This window comes from Lepisosteus oculatus, chromosome 4 (genome assembly GCF_040954835.1).
Source record: "Lepisosteus oculatus isolate fLepOcu1 chromosome 4, fLepOcu1.hap2, whole genome shotgun sequence".
Classification (NCBI taxonomy): Eukaryota; Metazoa; Chordata; class Actinopteri; order Semionotiformes; family Lepisosteidae; genus Lepisosteus; species Lepisosteus oculatus.
Window position 1 is genome coordinate 4,952,426 of NC_090699.1, and position 21,509 is coordinate 4,973,934.

At 43.5% G+C, this 21,509-nt stretch overlaps 1 protein-coding gene across 2 annotated transcripts; it reads right to left on the reverse strand.

Annotated features, from left to right (window-relative positions):
* Positions 1-1,450: 1,450 nt before the first annotated feature.
* Positions 1,451-21,457, reverse strand: LOC102683628 (polyserase-2-like). 2 transcript variants are annotated; one of them, XM_069187942.1, is made up of 9 exons: positions 21,371-21,457; positions 13,977-14,139; positions 13,469-13,731; positions 9,642-9,802; positions 8,245-9,133; positions 4,681-4,849; positions 3,591-3,847; positions 2,865-2,962; positions 1,451-2,328 (listed from the first exon to the last, which is right to left on the reverse strand). In XM_069187942.1, the coding sequence occupies exons 1-9, from the start codon at positions 21,423-21,425 to the stop codon at positions 2,035-2,037; spliced, it is 2,349 nt and encodes a 782-aa protein (XP_069044043.1). In that variant the 5' UTR covers positions 21,426-21,457; the 3' UTR covers positions 1,451-2,034. The 2 variants fall into 2 exon arrangements, with proteins under 2 accessions (XP_069044043.1, XP_069044044.1); XM_069187943.1 differs by lacking the exons at positions 13,469-13,731; positions 13,977-14,139.
* Positions 21,458-21,509: the final 52 nt, after the last annotated feature.

Below are 21,509 nucleotides of genomic sequence, written 5' to 3' on the forward strand. Positions count from 1 at the left end.
TACGGAACAAAGCTAAAATACAAAAGGGTTGGAGCGCCCTCTAATGGAGGGATGAGGAACATGACCCATTCACAGGGGTGAATGTATTTTCTGATAAGAGGAATCGACCGGGTGAGGGAATCTGTTGCTACTTCCCATCATGACATCACTAAAACTAGGTTACAAATAGCAGTTTGGAAGCCACCTGCATATGCTTGTGGCAGGGTGTTAATGTGGGGGACTATTGAATATTGCACTGGGCTACAATCCAGGAAGACCAGTTACAGCTGGTGGCTTTATCCCCTACCTGCCCCTCCTGACCGAGTCGTCCTTGTTTCCTTAGGCTGAGCTAAGAACCGATCCTGAGGAGAAAATGCACTCGTGTCACCTGGACACAAACTGGGAGGTAGAGAAGGGGAGTCAAACTCCAAGATGAGAAAAGCAGGGAGCCATAAGACTCGAGAGAAAAATGAATGGATATGTCTTCAAGGGTTTTAAAAATGGAAAGAGAGCCATGAGCCAGAAGCCGACAGCGTGATTCTAGGACAAACGACGGTGTGGGACTGTGATGTAGCACTCTGAATGAGCATTACAGGTGGTGCTGAAGAGACGTTCTCACGCGATCAGTCAGAGGGCTGCCTTGGGGGAGGGGGTAGGGGCCCCTCTAGTGGTGAGCAGGGTAACATTCCTCCTGCTGTGTCACAAGTTGAAGTCGCGGCTCTGGTGCGTGTGTGTGTGTGTGTGTGTGTGTGTGTGTGTGTGTGTGTGTGAGTGTGAGCTGAGGAGGCTCCTGTCAGACACCCGTCTGTCACGGGGCGGCGCCCAGTTTCCTGGAGCCACTCTCATGTCTCCTACACTCTAACGCCCCATGTTGAAGGGTGGTGAAGATGACGACTGTTACAGTGAGGAAGACTAGGGGCTGAGGCGGACAGATTTCACAGACGCCTGCTCTTTATTGTGCAGAACTCAGAACTGACACAAAATGGCAAAACCCTTCCAAGGCACCCAAGATCCATAAAGCAGTAACCCCCAAAACCCTAAGCGCGACAGCATCGTGAGCCCCAAATTGACGCTGTGTGTGACATAATACCCTTTGCGAAAAAGCAGAGTAAAAGATTTGAACACGGTCTTCCAAAGGATTAAAAATGCTTAAATATATATTCATGTTTGCAACCCACTTCACCCCCTTCAACATGATGATATTCCCCACTGCGGATTAGACCTCAAAAGGAAGAAAACCTTCAGTTCCGCGCAATCTGCCCTCCCGAATAGTTCGGATCAAGGGCTCTCAAAACGGAAAGGGATCCATACCGCTGGTCTCACAGAACTTCTGTCCTCTCATGTATCTCACTAGCTATCAGGATGAAATAACAGACTGAATAGTCGAGTGCTTGAAGGAGATGTGGATTGGGAAAATTGATGGGAATATTATAGATTTACGTATGATGTTGGGAACATGTAGACGTATTATAGAGGTATTATAGAGGTGAGGTGGTGGGTTGTGAGAAGGTTTGTTTTTTGTCTCCAGTTTTTAGTGCAGGGAAATTGAAAAAAATCCATGAAAGAATTCCTAAGAGAAAATTAATAACCAAGAACCAAAACACTGTCAGACAGCGAACACAGTCCCAACAGGATTCAAAGCTGATAAAACAAGAAGACTTTCAAAATAATTTCACTACTGGTGAGAAACCTGGATTGATTGGTTGGTGGTTGGTTGGTTGACCGACTTGATCATGGTGTGAGTATAGTTTTGTCACACATTAGGATTTTTTTCCCAGTGCTAGGAAAATAAGCAAAACTTAAAAATCTGACATGATGAAATGGATATCTGAAAAACAAAGCCTTCTGGGGCAGCTTGTCTGAATCGTGCTGGTATCAAAGTCAGTAATTTTTATAGCCTGTGTCCGTGTTCACACAAGAGACAATATCATGAAAGGTATGAAAAGAAGACAGAATATCAGTCCTGAAGTCCAGCCTGCAGCAGGGAGAGAGACACGTCCTTGCTCCAGGCTCTACAGGTGTCCAGTGAATGGACAGGGCTCAGGGCGTGGAGGTTTAGGTGGTCAGCAGCAGGGACAGGACAGCCAGCAGCAGGACAGTGTGTTCCAGGGAGGGGGCACTGCTGGGGGTGGGGGTGGTGGTGACCACGGTGTTGGGGTTGATGAGGGGCAGGGTGGGGCCCACATTGCTCTGCAGGAAACTCTGGTATCTGGACACCTTGGAGAACACCCCCTGCTGCAGGGCTCGGCCCACACGCCCCTTTCGTTGGACAGTGTTGTCCACTGCAACAATGCCGGCCTGAATCCAGAGAGAGTCCTGTTGACACACCAGGGGATCCCCTGAGTCTCCCTGCACAGAGAGAAACAGAGAGACAAGAATTAATACAGACACACTGACTGGACACTCCAGTACATGAACACTGCACTGAGAGAGAGAGGGGCTAATACAGACACACTGACTGGACACTCCAGTACATGAACACTGCACTGAGAGAGAGAGGGGTTAATACAGACACACTGACTGGACACTCCAGTACATAAACACTGCGCTGAGAGACAGAGGGGTTAATACAGACACACTGACTGGACACTCCAGTACATTAAGACTGCACTGAGAGACAGAGGGGTTAATACAGACACACTGACTGGACACTCCAGTACATTAACACTGCACTGAGAGACAGAGGGGTTAATACAGACACAGTGACTGAAAACTCCAGTACATTAACACTGACCCAGTTCCATCCTTCATGAGGATCAGGGATCTGTATCTCAGAATGAAGACACTAGAGCACCTCAATGACTGTTACTGTGTTTTGCTTTGTTGCCTGAATATTGTGTTTTAAAGAAGAAGCAGGAGATTTCAGTGTCTGGAGGTCTGGGTACCTGCTGTAGGTCCAGCGATCCGGTACAGAGGTTGTCAGCTGAAGAGACGTTCGCACACGCGGTGATCGCTGTGGACACTTGCTGGAGAGTGTTCTCACCTGACAGTATCGGGACACATGGGAGATCTTAGCTTTCAAGAGAAAGTGGAGGGACAATGTAACCTCTCCCACTTCCTGACTCATCTACCTGGCACTGAGTGTGGAGAAATCTTGGTCTTGTCACCCCGCCTCCAGGATAGAGGTGTAAGAAAGGGACGTGTTTTGATATTTGATATTACCAGTACTCAGAAAAGAGCAATTTTATCTGCTGAGGTTCTGCACATTATTCAAAGGGTGAGCCGTGTAGTTCAGAATGAGACATAGTGATGGAAATGAAGGATTAAGGAAGCTGTAGTGTCATCTAGTCCTTCAATGTAAATTGCAATAAGTAAACAGAGAAACACATGTAATAGTGTAAATAAATAAAACAATGAAACACCACTCTCCACACTGGGGTACAGGGGAACCCCAGGCCAAAGAACATTTATATCCAGGCAGTTGTGCAAGCCAGGCCAGTCTGTGTGAAAAACATTTATCAAAAGTAACGGCGCCATCTACACTGGGGAACTGGGAACCCCAACCCCAGGCATAATTTTGTATGAAGAACCTTGATAAAAGCACTGTCCACACTGGGGGATCTATGTTCCACTCTGTGACCTCAGAACTTGACCTCGTATCCCAGACTCACCTGTCCCAGTTGCGTTGCCCCAGCCAGTGACCCAACACTGGGCTCCAGTGGGGAATGAGACTATCTCCCCAGCCAGGCAGATGGGCTGGATGTAGTCAGTGAAGGAGACCTTGGTGTCCAGTTTCAGGAGGGCGATGTTAGTGCCACCAAGCTGGCTGGTTTGGACACTCTGGACCCCCAGGGATCTATCGAAGGGGTTTGAGCCGTTCTGCTTCAGTCTTCCCAGGATTACTGTCCACTCCTGGACAATCACTGGACTGGAGGGATATAGAGGATGGAGTACAGATACACTGGACTGCACAATAGTGAAGAGAAACTCATAGACACACAAAAGTGACGTTGACCTCATTGTCACTCAGTCTAAAGACTTCTAACATTTTCTGGATTCCTGTTAGACTGTTTAAAAGAACCACATTGATGTGACTCTGTTCCAATTAAGTCCATCTCTCTGGGTCTGAATTTTATCCGCTAGTGTGTACTGTAAGTGTGTGAATTAAAAGTAAAACTCATGACTCTTACTTTGGTAAGTCATCATTGTTGCTCTCTGAAGGGGTTGTTCTGTTGTGTAACATTATTCCTGTCGTTTTGGCTCTGGTTCCTCACCTGGTCTCAAGGTGTGTCCAATCACAAATGTATCAGTATCTGAAAATTACTATGATCCTGAGACTCTCTATTAATATTCATGTATTACTGTGGTTCCTTCAAGACTATTTCAAAACCTGCTGTAAATTGGAGTCTTGTTGTCCATCTCACCCAGATAGAGACAGGTGGGGTTGGGTTGTATCTGGGTGAGAGGGAAAGGTGAGGTTGGTCTGTACCTGGGTGAGAGGGACAGGTGAGGTTGGTCTGTACCTGGGTGAGAGGGACAGGTGGGGCTGGTCTGTACCTGGATGAGAGGGACAGGTGGGGTTGGTCTGTACCTGGGTGAGAGGGACAGGTGAGGTTGGTCTGTACCTGGGTGAGAGGGACAGGTGAGGTTGGTCTGTACCTGGGTGAGAGGGACAGGTGGGGTTGGTCTGTACCTGGATGAGAGGGACAGGTGGGGTTGGTCTGTACCTGGATGAGAGGGACAGGTGAGGTTGGTCTGTACCTGGGTAAGCACTGTGCAGCTGTCATAACCCAGTCACCAGTATCAAGGGTCCCTCCACACACATGACTTCCATTCCTCTGCAGGCTGGCTATCCATGGCCAGGACCCCTCTGCAGCTGGCTGACCAGCAAGGAGGGGTGTGTTGAGTTTGGGCCTCCCACAGGCTTGTACTGAAAGAGACAGTGGGACAGCAGAGTCACCTGGAGGACTGGACACATTTCCCACATGCAGCCCTGCACAACATGATTTTTACATTCACTTACAAATCAGTGTAGAAGACACAGGGAAATCATATTCCAAATAAAGATAAAAACATTCTGGCTTAGGGAGCCCAATTAGCAAGACAAATGGACCCATTAGAGCGGAGGAAGGGATTACAGTGAGTTTGTAAAATTGCAGACTGGGATATAATTGAGCTCAGCAAAATACTTTGACTGAAACAGACCCGATTAGGTGAGTACAGTGCCTTACAAAGGTATTCAGATCTTGTACAGCTTTAATTTTCAATGCATTGCTCCAAAGCTTGCAGTTTATGGCACTTGGAAGTAGGGATTAATATTTCTTATTTGTTCATCAATCGGCAAAGCTGTATTTATTATACTTGATCTTCTGTTGTTAAACAACACCTTTTCCAGAACTGTAATTCTGATTATGACAAAATAAGCTGGTAGATATAAAGCTACCTTATAATTTGAATTTGGTGTTAACTGGCCTAACTGAGGAAATGAGGACAGCTAACTGAGGACAGCCCTTTTAAAGTTCAGAATGAATGAGTGGAGTGAATATTAAGTGTGAATGATGCGGGAGTGAGATTTATTTGAAGTGGTAGATACAGACACGTAGTGTTTCAGTGGAACACTGATGGATAAGCAAGGGAGGGAGAAGCACTTGTGATGCAGGTGATGGTCGGCTCAAGTCAGTGAACTGGAGGCAGTTCAACCATCATGTATAAACTTACTCAAGACTTAATTGCTGGAACTGAATGCATAAGAACAGATTCAAAGCTGAATCCCCAAAAGACAAAGAAATATCTGCTTCATTAGCAGGTTGAAACTTGGCGAGGGCCAACACCCCTCCAGCTGGACACCAAGATTTCGGAAGGAGAGAGCAGACTGAGCTGTGACAACATGACTGTATTCATGTTTCAGGGGTATTAAAGAAATAGACAACCTGGGGTGGTGGAGCTGAGCAGCCCTGGCAGGTGAGGAAGAAGAGAAGAGGGGAACGGACACAATGGTCTTGAGGGATGCAGGCCCACTGCATCACAGGTGGGGAAGAGAAGGGCTGGCAGGGACTGACCTAAATCAAGCAGTCAGGCCATTTGGGGTGTTGCTCTCTCAGTTTTATAGCAGTTCCCTATGGTTAGGTTCATGAATAAAAGGGAGTCACAAGGTCCAGGGGACAGGCCACCTGATTAGCCTGGGGTGCATGCATACAGACTGACAGATTGACACACTGGAGGGGAAGGATCCACAGCTGTGCTACACCCTCAAGGCTCACTGAATGGAGGGGTCAGATCAGCGATGTTGGGTCATGGAACTCCAACAAACAGGTGCAGTCGGTGGACCCAGAAGCTGGTAGATTCAAGGCAAATGCCCTAGTGGGGGATCTCTTCCTAAGACCTGCCTGGTTATTTGCTGTCAACCAAGGAAACCCTGACAGAATTAATCTGGGTGCAGTAGGCATACCAAGTGCCCCCCTTGGAACAACCAGGGGACATATCTGCCTAGAATGGTTTCACTAATGCCAGTCCTCTAGCTCTCTTTCAGCTTCTGGGCCCAGGGGCGAAGAGTCCAGGGTGCCAGGGCAGAAGAAAGATCTTGGAATGAGGGAACAGACTGTGATGGGACAGTACTGCCAGGGACGGAGGGAGAAGAATCACGAGGAAGCATTGCAAGAGAGGTGCCTCAGGAATATAAATTAAAGAGAAAATAATTTAGGTTTATGTGCTAATAGATCATTAGATGGGATCAGGTGAAGAGGATGAAGAGTCAGAGTGGCAAACCCAGGAAATCCGTGAATCCTTATGACAATGTTCAGTCTTCCAGGGCAACGATGGGCCCAGAGATACAACAGAGCTGCAGTCATAACGTGGAAAGCAGAAGAGTGAAAGAGGGCAGGAGACAGCAGTGGGTGTTCCAGACGTCCAGGGAGAACTGGAAGAAAGACCAGACAGCTGAGATAGAGGTGCTGGGTAGTGGGTAATGAGGCAGGGGCCAGGGAGAAGCTCGATTCATCTCGCGGTCCTAGTCTGTTGGGCCTCTATGTTGAAAGTTGCAGTTAGCACCTCTCGGCTCTGGGTCTTAACATTTAAATAAACAACTCTTTTGCCGTAGAACAGAATACTGGTGAGACTGAATCACAGATAAGCAAAATCATTAATTAAAATTTCCTGTTTATGAGACCCTGCTGTATTTGTCACTTTACCAATCTGGCCTGTATAGCAGAGGAAAACCTATCTCACATCACCCAAGGAGTTGGTAACAAAAGATCTACCTGATCAACTGATTCATCACAGAGCACAATTCAACCCTACTGTCTAGCCCAGTGGTGGCCGCTGTATGACGGAATTCTGCTTCTTATCAGTCCCAGCAGGGACTGGGAAGGTTTTTGAGACTGATAGGAACAGAGATGAAGTAAAATTCTGGCAAAGCTTAAAAGAAAACCTAGTAATTAGTACCCAAAGCACAAGGCCAGACCTAGAATGCAGTGGATGATTGATGATACATATTACAAACATTTCATTTATGTATGTATGCCAAAGGGGCTTCCACATAACACTGAGTGTGAATGAGGGGTGTGAATAATCAATCAGTATATGTTGTTATTTTCTCAAATCATTCTTTAGATCTAGAAGTATTCAATTTTAGGGGTCAGACATTGAATGCCTTACTAGTGAATGTCTTCATAATAATCCTTTACACTGATATAGCACTTTTCTTGCAACTCCACTGAATTCATTGTACAGGTAATGGGAACTCCCTTCCACCACCACCAGTGTGAAGTTTTCCCCATAGATGCAACGACAGCCATAGTGTGCCAGAACTCTCCCCACACACCAGCTCTCAGTGGGGAGGAGAACAGAGTGATGAAGCCAGTTTAGAGATGGCGATTATTGTGAAGCCATGACTGGTAAAGACAGGGGGGATATTTGGCCAGGATGCCAGGGTAACACCCCTATAATTTTCAAGAAACACCCTTGGTTTTATGTCTCATACGAAGGACGGTGCCTTTTTGCAGTAAAGTGTCCCCATCACTATACTAGGCCATCAAGACCCACGTAGACTTCAATGTGAGTGTCCCCTATTTGCTCCTCAAATACCTCTTCCAGCAGCAACCTTGTGTTTCCCATTCATATGCTGACCAGGCTCACACCTTCAGTGGCTAGCCAGTTGTGAGTTGCAGGGTGTATGGCCACTGGCACATCTACAAAATTTATAAATCTACAAATTACATGCACTATATGCATATGACATCAATCATTTCATTTCAAACAATTCACTTCTTTGATATTAACACTAGACACAGCTGCCTCATTCACAGATAGGTCCAGAAATTAACTCACTAGGAAGTGCAGCAGAAGTGGTAGATGTAGCTATATTAGGAGTAAAGGAAGCAGTGGTCACTGGTCTTGTGGTTGCAGAGGAGGCAGTGGACACTGGTGCTGTCGTAGAGGGAGCACTGGACACTGGCGCTGTAGTGGAGGATACAGTGGTCTCTGGTGTTGTAGTAGGAGAGGAGGCAGTGGACACTGGTGCTGTAGTAGTAGAGGAGGCAGTGGACACTGGTGCTGTAGTAGTAGAGGAGGCAGTGGTCACTGGTGCTGTAGTAGTAGAGGAGGCAGTGGACACTGGTGCTGTAGTAGTAGAGGAGGCAGTGGTCTCTGGTGTTGTAGTAGTAGAGGAGGCAGTGGACACTGGTGCTGTAGTAGTAGAGGAGGCAGTGGTCACTGGTGCTGTAGTAGTAGAGGAGGCAGTGGACACTGGTGCTGTAGTAGTAGAGGAGGCAGTGGACACTGGTGCTGTAGTAGTAGAGGAGGCAATGGACACTGGTGCTGTAGTAGTAGAGGAGGCAGTGGACACTGGTGCTGTAGTAGTAGAGGGAGTAGTGGACACTGGTGCTGTAGTAGTAGAGGAGGCAGTGGTCACTATTTCAGTAGTTCCTGTAGTGAAAGAAGTGGTCACTGGTCCACTAAAGGCACTGAACTGAGTAGTGGTTACTGGTAAGACAGCTGATGCATAACATGTGGAATTCACACTGTATTGCACAAAGTTTGTACTGTTTGAACCAACTCGTTCTATAATCCAGGATTTGTAATTGGGCACTCCTGCTTGAACCAATAAATATGTGGGACAAAAGTTTCTAAAATTTACAACTCCAGCCTGAATCCAGGAAGACTCCTGTTTACACACCAGTGGACTCCCTAGGATTCCAGTAATAGGATAATATAGATCCTAAAATGAGAAGGAAAAAAATATTAATTCAAACCTTGATACTACTGTACATTGACAATAGGGTTAATTGACAAACTGACTCTCTGGAGAATATAGTACATTATCTAAGAAATGAGAATCAGACATATTGACTAGATACCACAAGGAATTAATGCAGAAAAAGAGAGAGGTTAATACAGACACACTGACTGTACACTCCAGTACATTAACACTGCACTGAGAGAGAGAGAGGGGATAATACAGACACAATGACTGGACACTCTAGTACATTAAAACTGCACTGAGAGAGAGGGGTTAATACAGAAACACTGGCTGGACACTCCAGTACATTAACACTGCTCTGAGAGAGATGGGTAAATACAAACACACAGTCAAGATCATCTAATTCCCTGTATATTCCCTTTAATGTATAGTATAGTTATATAATATCATAAGGCTTTGTTTTTTTATTTATTTTGTTTGTGTAGTTTAGTGTCAGGTGTTGGAAAGAAACAACTACTTCAGTTACCATGCAAGATGAGATGTTGTTCTGAATCACACCAGCACAGATCATTTTGTCTGTTACATATGGAAAATTGTAGATTTTGTATATCTGATCAACACAGTCTGTGTTCTCAATGATGGGCAGCTGGATCTGCTGTAGGGTCTTGTTCCCTGACAAGGCCGTGTCTGAAAGACAAGACAGGTGGTCAGTGTCCTTCCCTCAGTCAGTGACAGACTCTCCCAGCAGCTCTACAGTGTGGAGATCCTGAGGTCTCACACCTCCTGCTTCAGAGCCACACCTCCGCCTCTCCACAGGGTCTCAGACACTCAGCAGGATGACCATGGGCTCATGGGCTCACAGGTGTGTGATGCAGGGACAGGTGGAGACCTGCTGTAGAGCCCTAAAGGACCCAGTGGTACAGCTGTGGAGTGAGAGTGTGCTGCAGCAGTGAGCTGTGTGGGAGCTGATGGAAAGTGACCAGGAGACAGACGACAAGAGTGACTTGTGTCACCTCTGACCCCCTGTCTGCTGGCAGAGATTTGAACTTTTGAACTTGAACTTGAACTTTATTGCCATATGTAACCTGTACTGGTACAATGGAATTCTTACTTACAGAAAGTCTCTCGATTGTAAAACAAGTGTAAAAAAAAACAAAACAAAGTGCAAACAGTGCATCAAGACAATGTACAAACAAACAATAGACAATGTGCAAGTAAACATGCAGACAGTTTGAATGTAAACAATACAGACGTGTAAACAATGACTGGAGACGTACAATAAATAAATTACAATGAGGTAGATGGTGATGGTGTAGGTGTGGTCCGAGGGGGATGGCTAAATGTGTTCGCCAGTCTCACTGCTTGTGGATAGAAGCTATTGAAGAATCTAGTGGTAAGTGTCCGTATGCTCTTGTATCTCTTGCCTGAGGGCAGTGGGGTGAAGAGCTCATGCCCTGGGTGGTGACTGTCCTCTGTGATGGCCAGAATTCTACCACGGCAGCGGTCCTCATAGAGCTGTTTAATCTCAGTGAGACCACAGCCGATGATCTTCTGGGCCATATTGACCATTCTCTGCAGTGCCTTTCTTTCTCGCGAAGAGGTGTTGCCATACCACACGGTGATCCCGTTGGTGAGGACGCTCTCGATGGTGCAGCGGTAGAAGTTCACCAACACATGTATTGGCATCCCCCATCGCTTGAGGCACCTCAAGAAATAAAGGCGCTGCTTAGCCTTCTTCATGATAGAGTCAGTGTTCACAGTCCAGGTTAGATCTTTAGAGATGTGAATTCCCAAAAACCTAAAGCTGGTGACTGTTTCCACTTCCGTTCCATCAATACTGAGTGGGCTGTGAGTGTGTGGCCTGTGTCTCCGAAAGTCCACTATTAGCTCTTTCGTTTTCTTTATGTTCAAGTCCAGGTTATTGCTATGACACCACCTAAGCAGCTGTACAACTTCATCCCTGTAAGTGGACTCGTCATCATCACTGTTCAGTCCTATTATAGTGGTGTCATCGGCAAACTTGATGATGCGGTTATTGCTGTGTCTTGCTGTGCAGTCGTGAGTGAACAGGGAGTACAACCTTGGACTCAGACAGCAGCCTTGTGGGGTTCCAGTGCTCAGGGTGAGTGGTGTTGATGTTTTATTGCCTATCCGCACCACCTGTGGTCTCTCGATAAGAAAGTCCAGCAGCCAGTTGCACAGACCTAATCCCCTGAGCTTTGTCACCAGTTGACAGGGTATGATGGAATTGAATGCTGAACTGTAGTCCACAAACAGCATTCTTACATACGAGTTCTTAGTGTCCAGGTGTTCCAAGGCTGTATGCAGAGCCAGGGAGACAGCATCATCCACTGATCTGTTGTTCTGGTAGGCGAACTGCAGGGGGTCCAGGGACTCTGTGATGGAGGAGTTGATGTGTGACAACACCAGCTTCTCCAGGTATTTCATCACCACAGATGTTAATGCTACTGGGCGGTAATCATTCAGGCATGTCACTTTTGTCTTTTTGGGGGTTGGAACAATAGTGGTTTTTTTAAAGCAGGTGGGGACCATGGACTGTGACAGGGAGGAGTTAAAGATGTCTGTAAACACTGTGGTCAGCTGGGCTGCACATGTCCTCAGGACGCGAGGTGGTATCCCATCAGGCCCTGCAGCCTTACGGATTTTCACCCTGCTCAGAGTCTTCTGCACGTCCTGCTCTGAGAGTTTCAGAACAAACTCGCCCTGCACACTTGGGGTCTTCTCAGCAGTGCCCGTGTTCAGAGCATCAAAGCGGGCATAGAAGTGGTTCAGCTCGTCAGGCAGGGATGCGTTGTTCGTGTCAATCTCCTGGCTGCAGCCCTTGTAGCCTGTGATTGACTGTAATCCCTGCCACAGCCTCCGGGTGTCAGCGCACTGCATTTCAAGCCGCACTCTGTAGCTCCGTTTGGCGCGTTTTATGGCTTCTTCTAATGCATACCGTGATTTCTTGTACAGCTCTTTGTCCCCCGATTTGAACGCGGTGGATCTATCTTTTATTTTATTGCGAATGTCGTGGTTGAACCACGGTTTCTGATTGGGAAATGACCTAATTTTCATTTCTGGTACACAAACGTCGGTGCAGTATTTAATATAGCTGGTGACCGCGTCCGTATACTCATTTAAATCTGTGTCGGGAGCTCTGAATGCGTCCCAGTCTGTACTATCAAAGCAGTCTATTAACTTGCTTTCCGCCTCCTCAGACCAACAACGCACTGACCTGTTCGCAATGGGGGAGGTCTTCAGCTTCTGTTTGTACTCAGGAAGCAACAGGAGAGCGATGTGGTCCGACTTACCGAAACTCGGTTTGGGAAGCGCTTTGTATGCCCCTTTTATTGTTGTGTAGCAGTGGTCTAAAATATTGCCTCCTCTTGTCGGTACAGTGACATGCTGAATGTATTTTTGCAGAACTTTCCTCAGATTGCAGTGGTTGAAGTCCCCAACTACAATTGAGACGGCTTCTGGGTGGGAGTTTTCGTGCTTGTTGATAATGTCGTGGAGTTCGCTATGTGCTGCTTCCACGCAGGCTTGAGGTTGAATGTAAACGATTGTGATAATAGTGGCTGAAAACTCCCTCGGCAAATAAAAGGGTCGACATTTTATGGTCAGGTGTTCTAGATTCGGCGAGCAGGATTTAGAGATTACCTTCACGTCGGTGCACCACTTGCTGTTGACCAGGAAGCAAATGCCTCTTCCTTTGTGTTTGCCGGTTGCTTGGTGGTTTCTGTCCATGCGGTAAACGGTGAACCCCTTTGGCTGGATGGCGGTGTCCGGGATACATGCATTCAGCCAGGTTTCAGTGAAGGCATAAACACAGCAGTCCCTCAGGTCCCTTTCCGCGTTGATCCGACAATGTAGCTCATCTATCTTATTGTCCAGTGACTGAACATTAGCTAACAAAATAGACGGCAGCGGTGGTCTGTGCGGACGCCTTCGTAGTCGCACCAGCACGCCGCCTCGTCTTCCCCGGCGTCTGCTGCCCTCCTGTTGTTGTTGTTCGCCGCATCTTTGTCCGATCCAGCAGGTGGGGTCCGGTACGTGAAAAAAGTTGTTTGATGACATTAAGGAGTCTGTCCTCAGGTTTAAAAGCGTTTGTCTATCATAAGTAATGACAGACATTGAGCGTCCAACACAAAACAAGAGTATTAACGTATAAATAAACATTAAAACAGACACACAACGAGAGAGCTTTCTGTAAACCGTCGCCATCTTTCCGGCGCCCGAAGATCAGTGTCCACAGGAGGCAGAGGCAGAGGCAAAGGCAGAGACGGGGTCTACTGAAGGGGATTGAACCGAGGCTCATCCTGGACAATCAGAGAGAGGAGATTAACCTACTGTCTGTCATGTTGGCCCAGCCAGTGACCCAGCAGCTGGTGCAGTTGTGGAAGGAGCTGTTGACATCGGCCAAACAGATGGGCTGGATGTAGTCAGTGAAGTTCACAGGGCTGCTCAGCTTCAGCAGGGCGATGTTATCATAAAAAATATAGGAAGTGTAGGGGTAAAGAATGATCGTCTGGACCCCTCTGGTCACTTCGTGAGGATTCATGCCCAGCTGTGTCTGTCTTCCCAGGTACACTGTCCACTGACTGGCAATGGTACTGCTCTTGCAGAGAGAGAGGGGTCATTAGTGTCAAAGACACATGTTATAATGTGTAAACTGGTTCATTGGTCATTACTGTTATTTCTTTTTCATTGGATTTGTCATTGCTGTGGCACTTCCTGTAATCAATGATTCTCAGCCACTTGTACATCAAACTTAACATAAAATACTGAGAGGCAATGAAATTCATTCATCAGATGTATCTCTGAGTGGATATAGAGAAGATGTCTTCTAGTTCTTTACCCATTGAAGCAAATTGCAGCTGTCAGCACCCAGTTGCTGTTGATCAGTGAGCCTCCACACAAGTATTGACCTTTCCAGTGCAGGCTGGCCTGCCAGGGCCAGGACCCCTCCTTGGCAGAGTTTCCCTGCAGAACACTGGGACTCAGGGGCGCCTGGCCGCAGGCTGGAGAGACACAACAGAGAGAAAGACTGAGGGTGAGCTGTCCTTCTCCAATCCCAAACCTCTGAGCACAATGACTCTAAAACATGTCTTACACAGAGAAAGTGGTACAAAAATAGATTCAGATGCATACTCCATACCAGAACTAAAAATAGAAAAAGAACTCTTTAAGAACGGATGAACGTTTTGTAGCAAGGTGTACTCCTCTCCAGCAGTCACAGTTTCCTGACTCCCAGATCTCAAAATTGAACAATGAGTCCTCTTGTGTTGAGCCACATTACTCCACAGAGTGACCCCTGTGGAATTAATGATCAGTATTTCCTCTCTCAGTTCCCCACAGAGAGTTTCCTCATCCCCAGGTGTTTCCCAGTGTCTGTTCTCAGTAACTCTCCCTAGTGACCACCTGCCTCAACACCCTGTTCTCCTTCTGAGAGACTCTTCTCCTTCACCTCCCCGGTCTGTGTGGGAGTTAAGGTCATAGTCTCTCCAGTCACTGTCTGTCTACTGAAACAGTATTTGGTTAGTTTACATTTTTATTATCTGCAGCAGAGACTTTTAATTAATTTCCATCTTCATTGATTTTCTTTGACTTTTTGAAAATCTTGTCTGTTTTTTTGTTTTGCACCTTCACTCGATTGAACATTGTAGATGATGATAATAATAATAATAATAATAATAATAATAATAATAATAATAATAATAATGATAATAGTAATAATAATAATAATAATAATTATTATTGTTATTATTATTATTATTATTATTATTATTATTATTATTATCCAAATGCATTCACTGCAATTTATGATAATAGTATCCAGAATCACCTTGGAAAACTGTCAGGTGGAGCTAATAAAGCTTAAGGTCTCATGTACAGTATTTGAGCTATCACCTGAAAACGACCGGTTTCAAATCCCGGTCACTGCTGAGGGGCAGTCTTTTTCCAATTAAGAATTTAAGTTGTATACTCTTTCAACTTTTAATAATTTAAAACTGTGTATTACAGCATGTTAATCACTTAACATAAAAAATTCTGTATATTTCAGAAAAGCAAGACATAAGATGGCGCCCACAGTCCTTGTCTATTTCTTAATTTTTTGTTGTTTTTCATACTGCTAACTGCACGTACTGTTCGCTCGGTGATTAGATATGAGCAACACTTATAGACATAAGATCGAATATTGGCACAGTTAAATCTACACCAATAATTACTGACAGCTATCTGGACTGTGGTGTCTCACCTGTACCTGTACTGGGAAGAAGGGTCGTAGGAAGAGGGGTAAACGGGCAGGCGTTTTGGTAAGATTGAGGCAGCGCAGCAATCGTGCCCCGCTCCCGAGTATACTTCTTGCTAATGTTCAGTCACTGGACAATAAACTGGATGAACTGAGAGCAAGGCTTGCTTTCCAATGGGACATCAAGAACTGCAACGTGCTGGCATTCACTGAAACCTGGCTTGACCCGTCTGTTCCAAACTCTGCTATCCTCCTGGGAGGATTTTCTATTCACCGTCAGGACAGAACAACGGATTTGGGTAAGAGCAAAGGCAGCGGGGTATGCTTAAACAACTCCTGGTGCACAAACGTGGAGATTATTTCAACATCATGCTCTACATATCTTGAACATCTGACAATAAAATGTCGCCCTTTCTATCTCCCAAGGGAGTTCACATCCGCAGTTCTCACAGTGGCGTATATTCTGCCGCAGGGAAATTTCACAAAGGCACTCAAAAAACATCATCAGCAGTGCCTTACCACCCATCCAGGAAATCTACAACGCCAGGAGTCTGAAAAAAGCCACCAAAATTATGTCTGACCCCACTCATCCCAGTCATAACTTGTTTGTCTCCCTACCTTCTGGCAGAAGGTTCCGAACGCTCCAGTCGCACACAACTAGACTCAAGCTGGTTATGCCCCCACTCCCTCCCATCATACTATGATCTCTCCTCACTTCTTCCTATACCCCCAGTGACTGTGCTCCTACACCACTAGATACATGACAACTGAATGTAAGCAGAAATGGTACTTAAAACTGTACTAGTTGTAATGTATTAATCACCATATTATTTTTGCATGGTTCGCTGAATTACTTTTGCACTGTTTTTGTCCTGTTTGTATACTTTTCTCTGTTTGCGTATTTGCACAGTTTTTGATTACACTGTCATTGTTATTGTGTTACTGTCTATTGTCTTGTCTTCTGTTCTATTTATATACTGCACCTGAGAAACACTTTTCACTATACTATGCACCCCTGTAAGTATAATGACAAATAGTTGAATTGAATTGAATCATGCGTGAATGAGTCAAATTAAAAATAAAATGTGTTTACAAAGAAAGTGGATTACAGTAATACTACCAGCTATACAGTATAAATACATATATTTAGATCCTTAAATTAATATTGTTATTAATTTCTTTAGATACGCGATTCCATATTATATTCCCTAAGAATTAAATTCTATAAAGTATGTGTTTATTTAACTGCGATAACGAGTGCAAGTATTCATGGAAAAGGTTAACTCACTTAACTTTGAACATTTTGTGATATTTAGAAATACCAACAAATTCAATATAGTGTCAATAATATTTATTATCAGTAATTATGAAAGTAGTGACAGCATAGTAGCAGTTTAAAACTATTCATTGTTATTAAAAAAATGACTTAGCTTTGAACGTTATGATATTTAGAAATATAAAAACTTGTCAATATAATGTCCATAATATTTGAAATTTTATTTTTCCAAACATATTTTAATTTGTTAAAAGATAATTCATGTTGACAGCTGGTTTCAAACCCCCAACCTCTAACACACAAGACACAAGCCTAAGCCATTACATCACACATGTAATCACAGAGGAAGGAGTTAAAGTGATGCAGACATTTCCAAAGAAAGTGTACTACTGTGATAATTTGAGCTCCAGTATATGAATATAATTATATTGTTATCAATTTCTTTAGATACGTGATTCCATATTATATTGCTTATTAATTACATTCTAAAAAGTATGCATTTTTTACATAATACATAATATGTTTTACATAATACATTTATGTTCCTTAATTAATATCGTTTATGACCTTAAGACGCGTTATGCTCCTCTTCCTTTTAAGCTCAGCTTCTAAAATTTCCCTCTAGTTGTAAAATTCCATATAAATATTCAAATTAAATATTAAGCGAATTAAAACATGCATAGAAAAGAGATTAAATGATTAAATTGTTTCAATAACAACCAATGCACCATGAGTGCCCCTGTCCATCATTTTGGCCAAATCACGTATTGCGGTACGATGCGGTGAACTTTGGGTAATTTCGCGCGGTACAGGATTGTACTGTGCATTTTGAATGTCTGCATCTGTAAACCAGTAGAGTTGCACTATAGTGGTTTATTTACATTTGAATATACCTTTCTATTTTGTATTTTTAATTCATCCAAGACCTATTACTTTGTGAAATTACATTGTTGATAGCTTAAGAGTTTAAAAATTAGATGTCAAATTAATTTGTAAAATGACTGAGAAGGCTAGCATAGATTCCACACATTTAATACTTTTTTTAAAAAGTATCATCTCTAGTGAATTTTCTTCAGTGAAATAAAAGTATTTGTTCTACTGTGAGTGCTTAGTTACAGAATCCTAATCTGCAGCTGAGAATTACTTGTTGTGTGAAGAACAGTTGTGGAAGAGAAGCTCATAGATTTAGTGTCATGAGAGAAAAGAGTTTTTTATTTTAATAATTACAAAAGATGTGTGACTACTTGAGCAAAAATACACCATTGACAAAAGTTTATTTTACAAATAATATCAATATTTTCAGAGCTCGTCAGTTACTCAGCTCTCCTGTGGATAAACTGTGCTGATAAATGAGGACAGTAGAGCTCGTCAGAGCCCTGAGAGACACACGTCAGCCACTGGCCAGACAGACACCACCTTCCTCTCACTGTCAGGACCAGAGCCGCCAACACGCAGAGACTGATGCCCACCGCCATGACTGCTAGTGTGTCAGAGTCCTGTCTGCAGCTTTTCCTTTCTCTCCTCTCTCCCTCTGTCGGTCTCCTGCTCTGATATACACACCTGGAGAGACATGCCTCCTGTCCCTCCCTCCCTCATCTGTTCTCTCTTTCTTCCAGTCTCTCTACACACCTGGAGAGACACGCCTTGTCTCCCTCCCTCCTCTTTATAACACATAAACAATCAGTCAAACATTCAGAAGAGGACAGCAGACACTGAGAGAAGAGTGTACTTTTACTATATTTGCACTGGGATGTACCTCACTTCCCTTTTACCTTGATCTCACTCTTCCACATTCCATCAAGTAAAAAACTGAATAAATTCTGTACATTTTTAGTCAACAACAGTAATTACAGTGCGTGAGTTAGCTGTAGGACAGCTCAAATGTATTATCTGTGCAAAAATGTGGTCTAACAGCACAGACAATCAGGAAGCTCTCATTCGCTGTGGTGCTTCAGAGGAATGTATGTTTCAGTGTTCACTTGCAGTTCATCAGGTACAGTGCCTACAGAGTTCACACACTCTTTCTAAAATAACAATGAAGATACATTAAGTCATAATTGATTCTTCCTTTACAAAGTGAAATCTTTTCTATCCATCTCCTGGTCTGCGCCTTTCCACAACTTTATCTGGGTGTTTTGATCACTTCTTGTTGCCCATAGTTGTCTCTTTCCTTGGAGATCCACTGCCCAGCAGAGGAGACCCACAGGAACAGCTGAGTTTATTCTGAAATCATCACAATCACAACAGGAGAACACAGGTGGAGACTAGTTAGTCCCCTTTCAGGCCTCACTGGATTACTCTAAGACCAGTGGAAACATCAGAACTCTGCTTCCTCACGACCAGCCTTATGAGAAAACCTGGAGTTGATGACCACTAAGTTGTATGAAGAAGAGATGGATTCACAGAGTCAAAAAGAGTTGGAAGAGTTTTACAACTGGACATTTTACATTTGCACATCATAAACAGTGCAGCACAAAACTGCTAGAGAGTACCTGTTAATCCAGTCTTTCTCAGCATCCTTTTCCTTCCTACGATACACTTAAATCCAGCTTTACGTCAAGGGACCTTGAAACATTAAAGTGCCATTCCATGTGATTCCTGAGTGAAAAGTCCTGCAGTGTGGGCTGCACCTGTCTGAAATGTGTACATTGCGCTATGAGGCAACCACTGTGTCTCCATTCTGCTCTTCACAGTGAATCCCTCAGTAATGAGCACACATAACAGCACAGGAGACACCCTCAGTGAGAAGTGGGGGTTTACTATGAACCTACCCCAGTGGGCAAAAGATGTAGAATATATGTCTATTAAACACATACCTTAGACATATAAATGTGGTGCGTAAATTTTCTAGAATGAAATTCTAATATACGTATATCGATATACGTCAATTATACATCTATAATTATATGTCCATTATACATATATGGTTGGAGTTCTATTATATGGATAACTTTAGAGGACTATTATACATATATGGTTAAAGTTCTATTATACATCAAAGATAGGTTTAATAGGCGTGGAAACTAGTAAATAAAGCCAATGATTTGGCTTAAAAATTTTATTCTGAAAATATACAATCATTTACACCTGAAAAATATGTAGTTCAAATTACACATTATATACAATATTGAAATCAACATATGGCTAATCATAAAAAAAACACAACTAGTAAACATTAATCAAAGTCTAAAAGTATGTTTTTGTTTACTCTTATGATGAGCGTATTCGCAGAAAATCTTAAAGCTATCATTTTTCTCACAAAGTATATAAACGTACAGTAATATGCTCAGAAGGAGCACGTAAAAACGTTTCCAAATAACCACATGTAAGACTGATGCTTAAAATGTTTAGGAAGAAATGGAATACTGGTGTGTATTTTTTCTTTAAACTACCAAGACCAGCCATATACAGCACAGTTTACATAATATGTTTATGTTCCTAAATTAATATCATTTAAGAGCATGTGAAAGGCATGGTGAATCTCAAAACTTGAGAATCTCACGCCAAAACGTGAGAGAATCTCAAAACTTACTTTGTATGTTTGGAAACGAATACGTGATCAGATCAACGAAATGCTGTGGTGTTAAAGTGCGGTATGATGCAAAATGATGCGGTATGACGTGTTTAGATGCGCCACAACAACCGTGTTGTACCGCGGCATACCCCACTCGTTTTGAATGGCTGCATCTGGACATGAAAGCATGTGGGGTAAATACTTCTACACGAGTATGAAGAAGTGATACATAAAACAAGGATAATATGTTTAGTATAAGATCAGTTACACTAACTCGCTTATCAGTCTCATTGACATAATCAACATTCAGGTGCTCATAACTCACAACTGTTACTTAAATGAATTTAATTGGTGTCATCTTAATTCCCACGGGCAGTAATGACAAGGAATGATGGATATTGAATTATGTAGCCTTGTTCCAGAGGCCAGCAAGCTTGCAGACAATGAGTATAAAGCAGTTTTATCAATATGATCTCTCTTGGAAAGAGCCCCTTCTATATGTACTTTAACACTTTTTGACATATCAAATGGACTGAGACTCATTCTACAATGCACAGCCACTCTAATCCTTTCATAATCATTTTATGGACCTTTTGCTGTTTTAGGTTTGACTGTTCATTGTTTTCAAAGAATTGTGATACTTTTTTTGTTCTAAATGTTATTAGGAATGTATTGAATGTTGGAAAAACCTGCTGTTTGAACTGCCCCCCTGGGGATAAAAGTACTTTGGATTGCATTTCTCAACTTAAACGCTCAGTAATCACACAGAAAATGGATGTGAACAGTACTGTAGACTTAGGTTTTCATGTCCTGGCCCCTCTTATTATGGAAATGTATTGATTCTTATTAAATCAATACATTCCTGTACGTTGCAGACATTTCAGGAATTTAATCATTTAAAATAATTATCTTGTATCTCCTATTACAATTTACTAAATTTATTATGAATAATTATGTTCAGTAAAATTTGAGTTTTCTCTAAACCTGGCTTGTAGCTTATTATATAAAGAACTGTTGTGGAAGAAAAGCTCTTAGATTTAGTGTCCTGAGAGAACAGAGTGATTTTTAATTTTGAAAAAAATCACAAAGGACGTGTTACTAAATTTTAAGCACTTTTGAGCACAAATAGACAATTGACAGATTCATTTAAGAAATAATGTCCTACTTGAGAGAATAGAGTATTTTAATGGCCAGACAGACACCACCTACCTCTCACTGTCAGGACCAGAGCTGCCAACACGCAGAGACTGATGCCCACCGCCATGACTGCTAGTGTGTCAGTGTCCTGTCTCCAGTTTCTCCTTTCTCTCCTCTCTCCCTCTGTCTGTCTCCTGCTCTGATATACACT

Bases quoted from the DNA above. Each gene is read 5' to 3' on its own strand.
- LOC102683628 (XM_069187942.1), bottom strand. From the start codon at position 21,425: ATGGCGGTGGGCATCAGTCTCTGCGTGTTGGCAGCTCTGGTCCTGACA. The intron at 13,732-13,976 runs GTAAAGAACTAG...CTGCAAGAGCAG, and splicing joins GCTGCAATTTGCTTCAATGG to TACCATTGCCAGTCAGTGGA. The intron at 2,329-2,864 runs GTACCCAGACCT...CTCTCTGTGCAG, and splicing joins GATCGCTGGACCTACAGCAG to GGAGACTCAGGGGATCCCCT.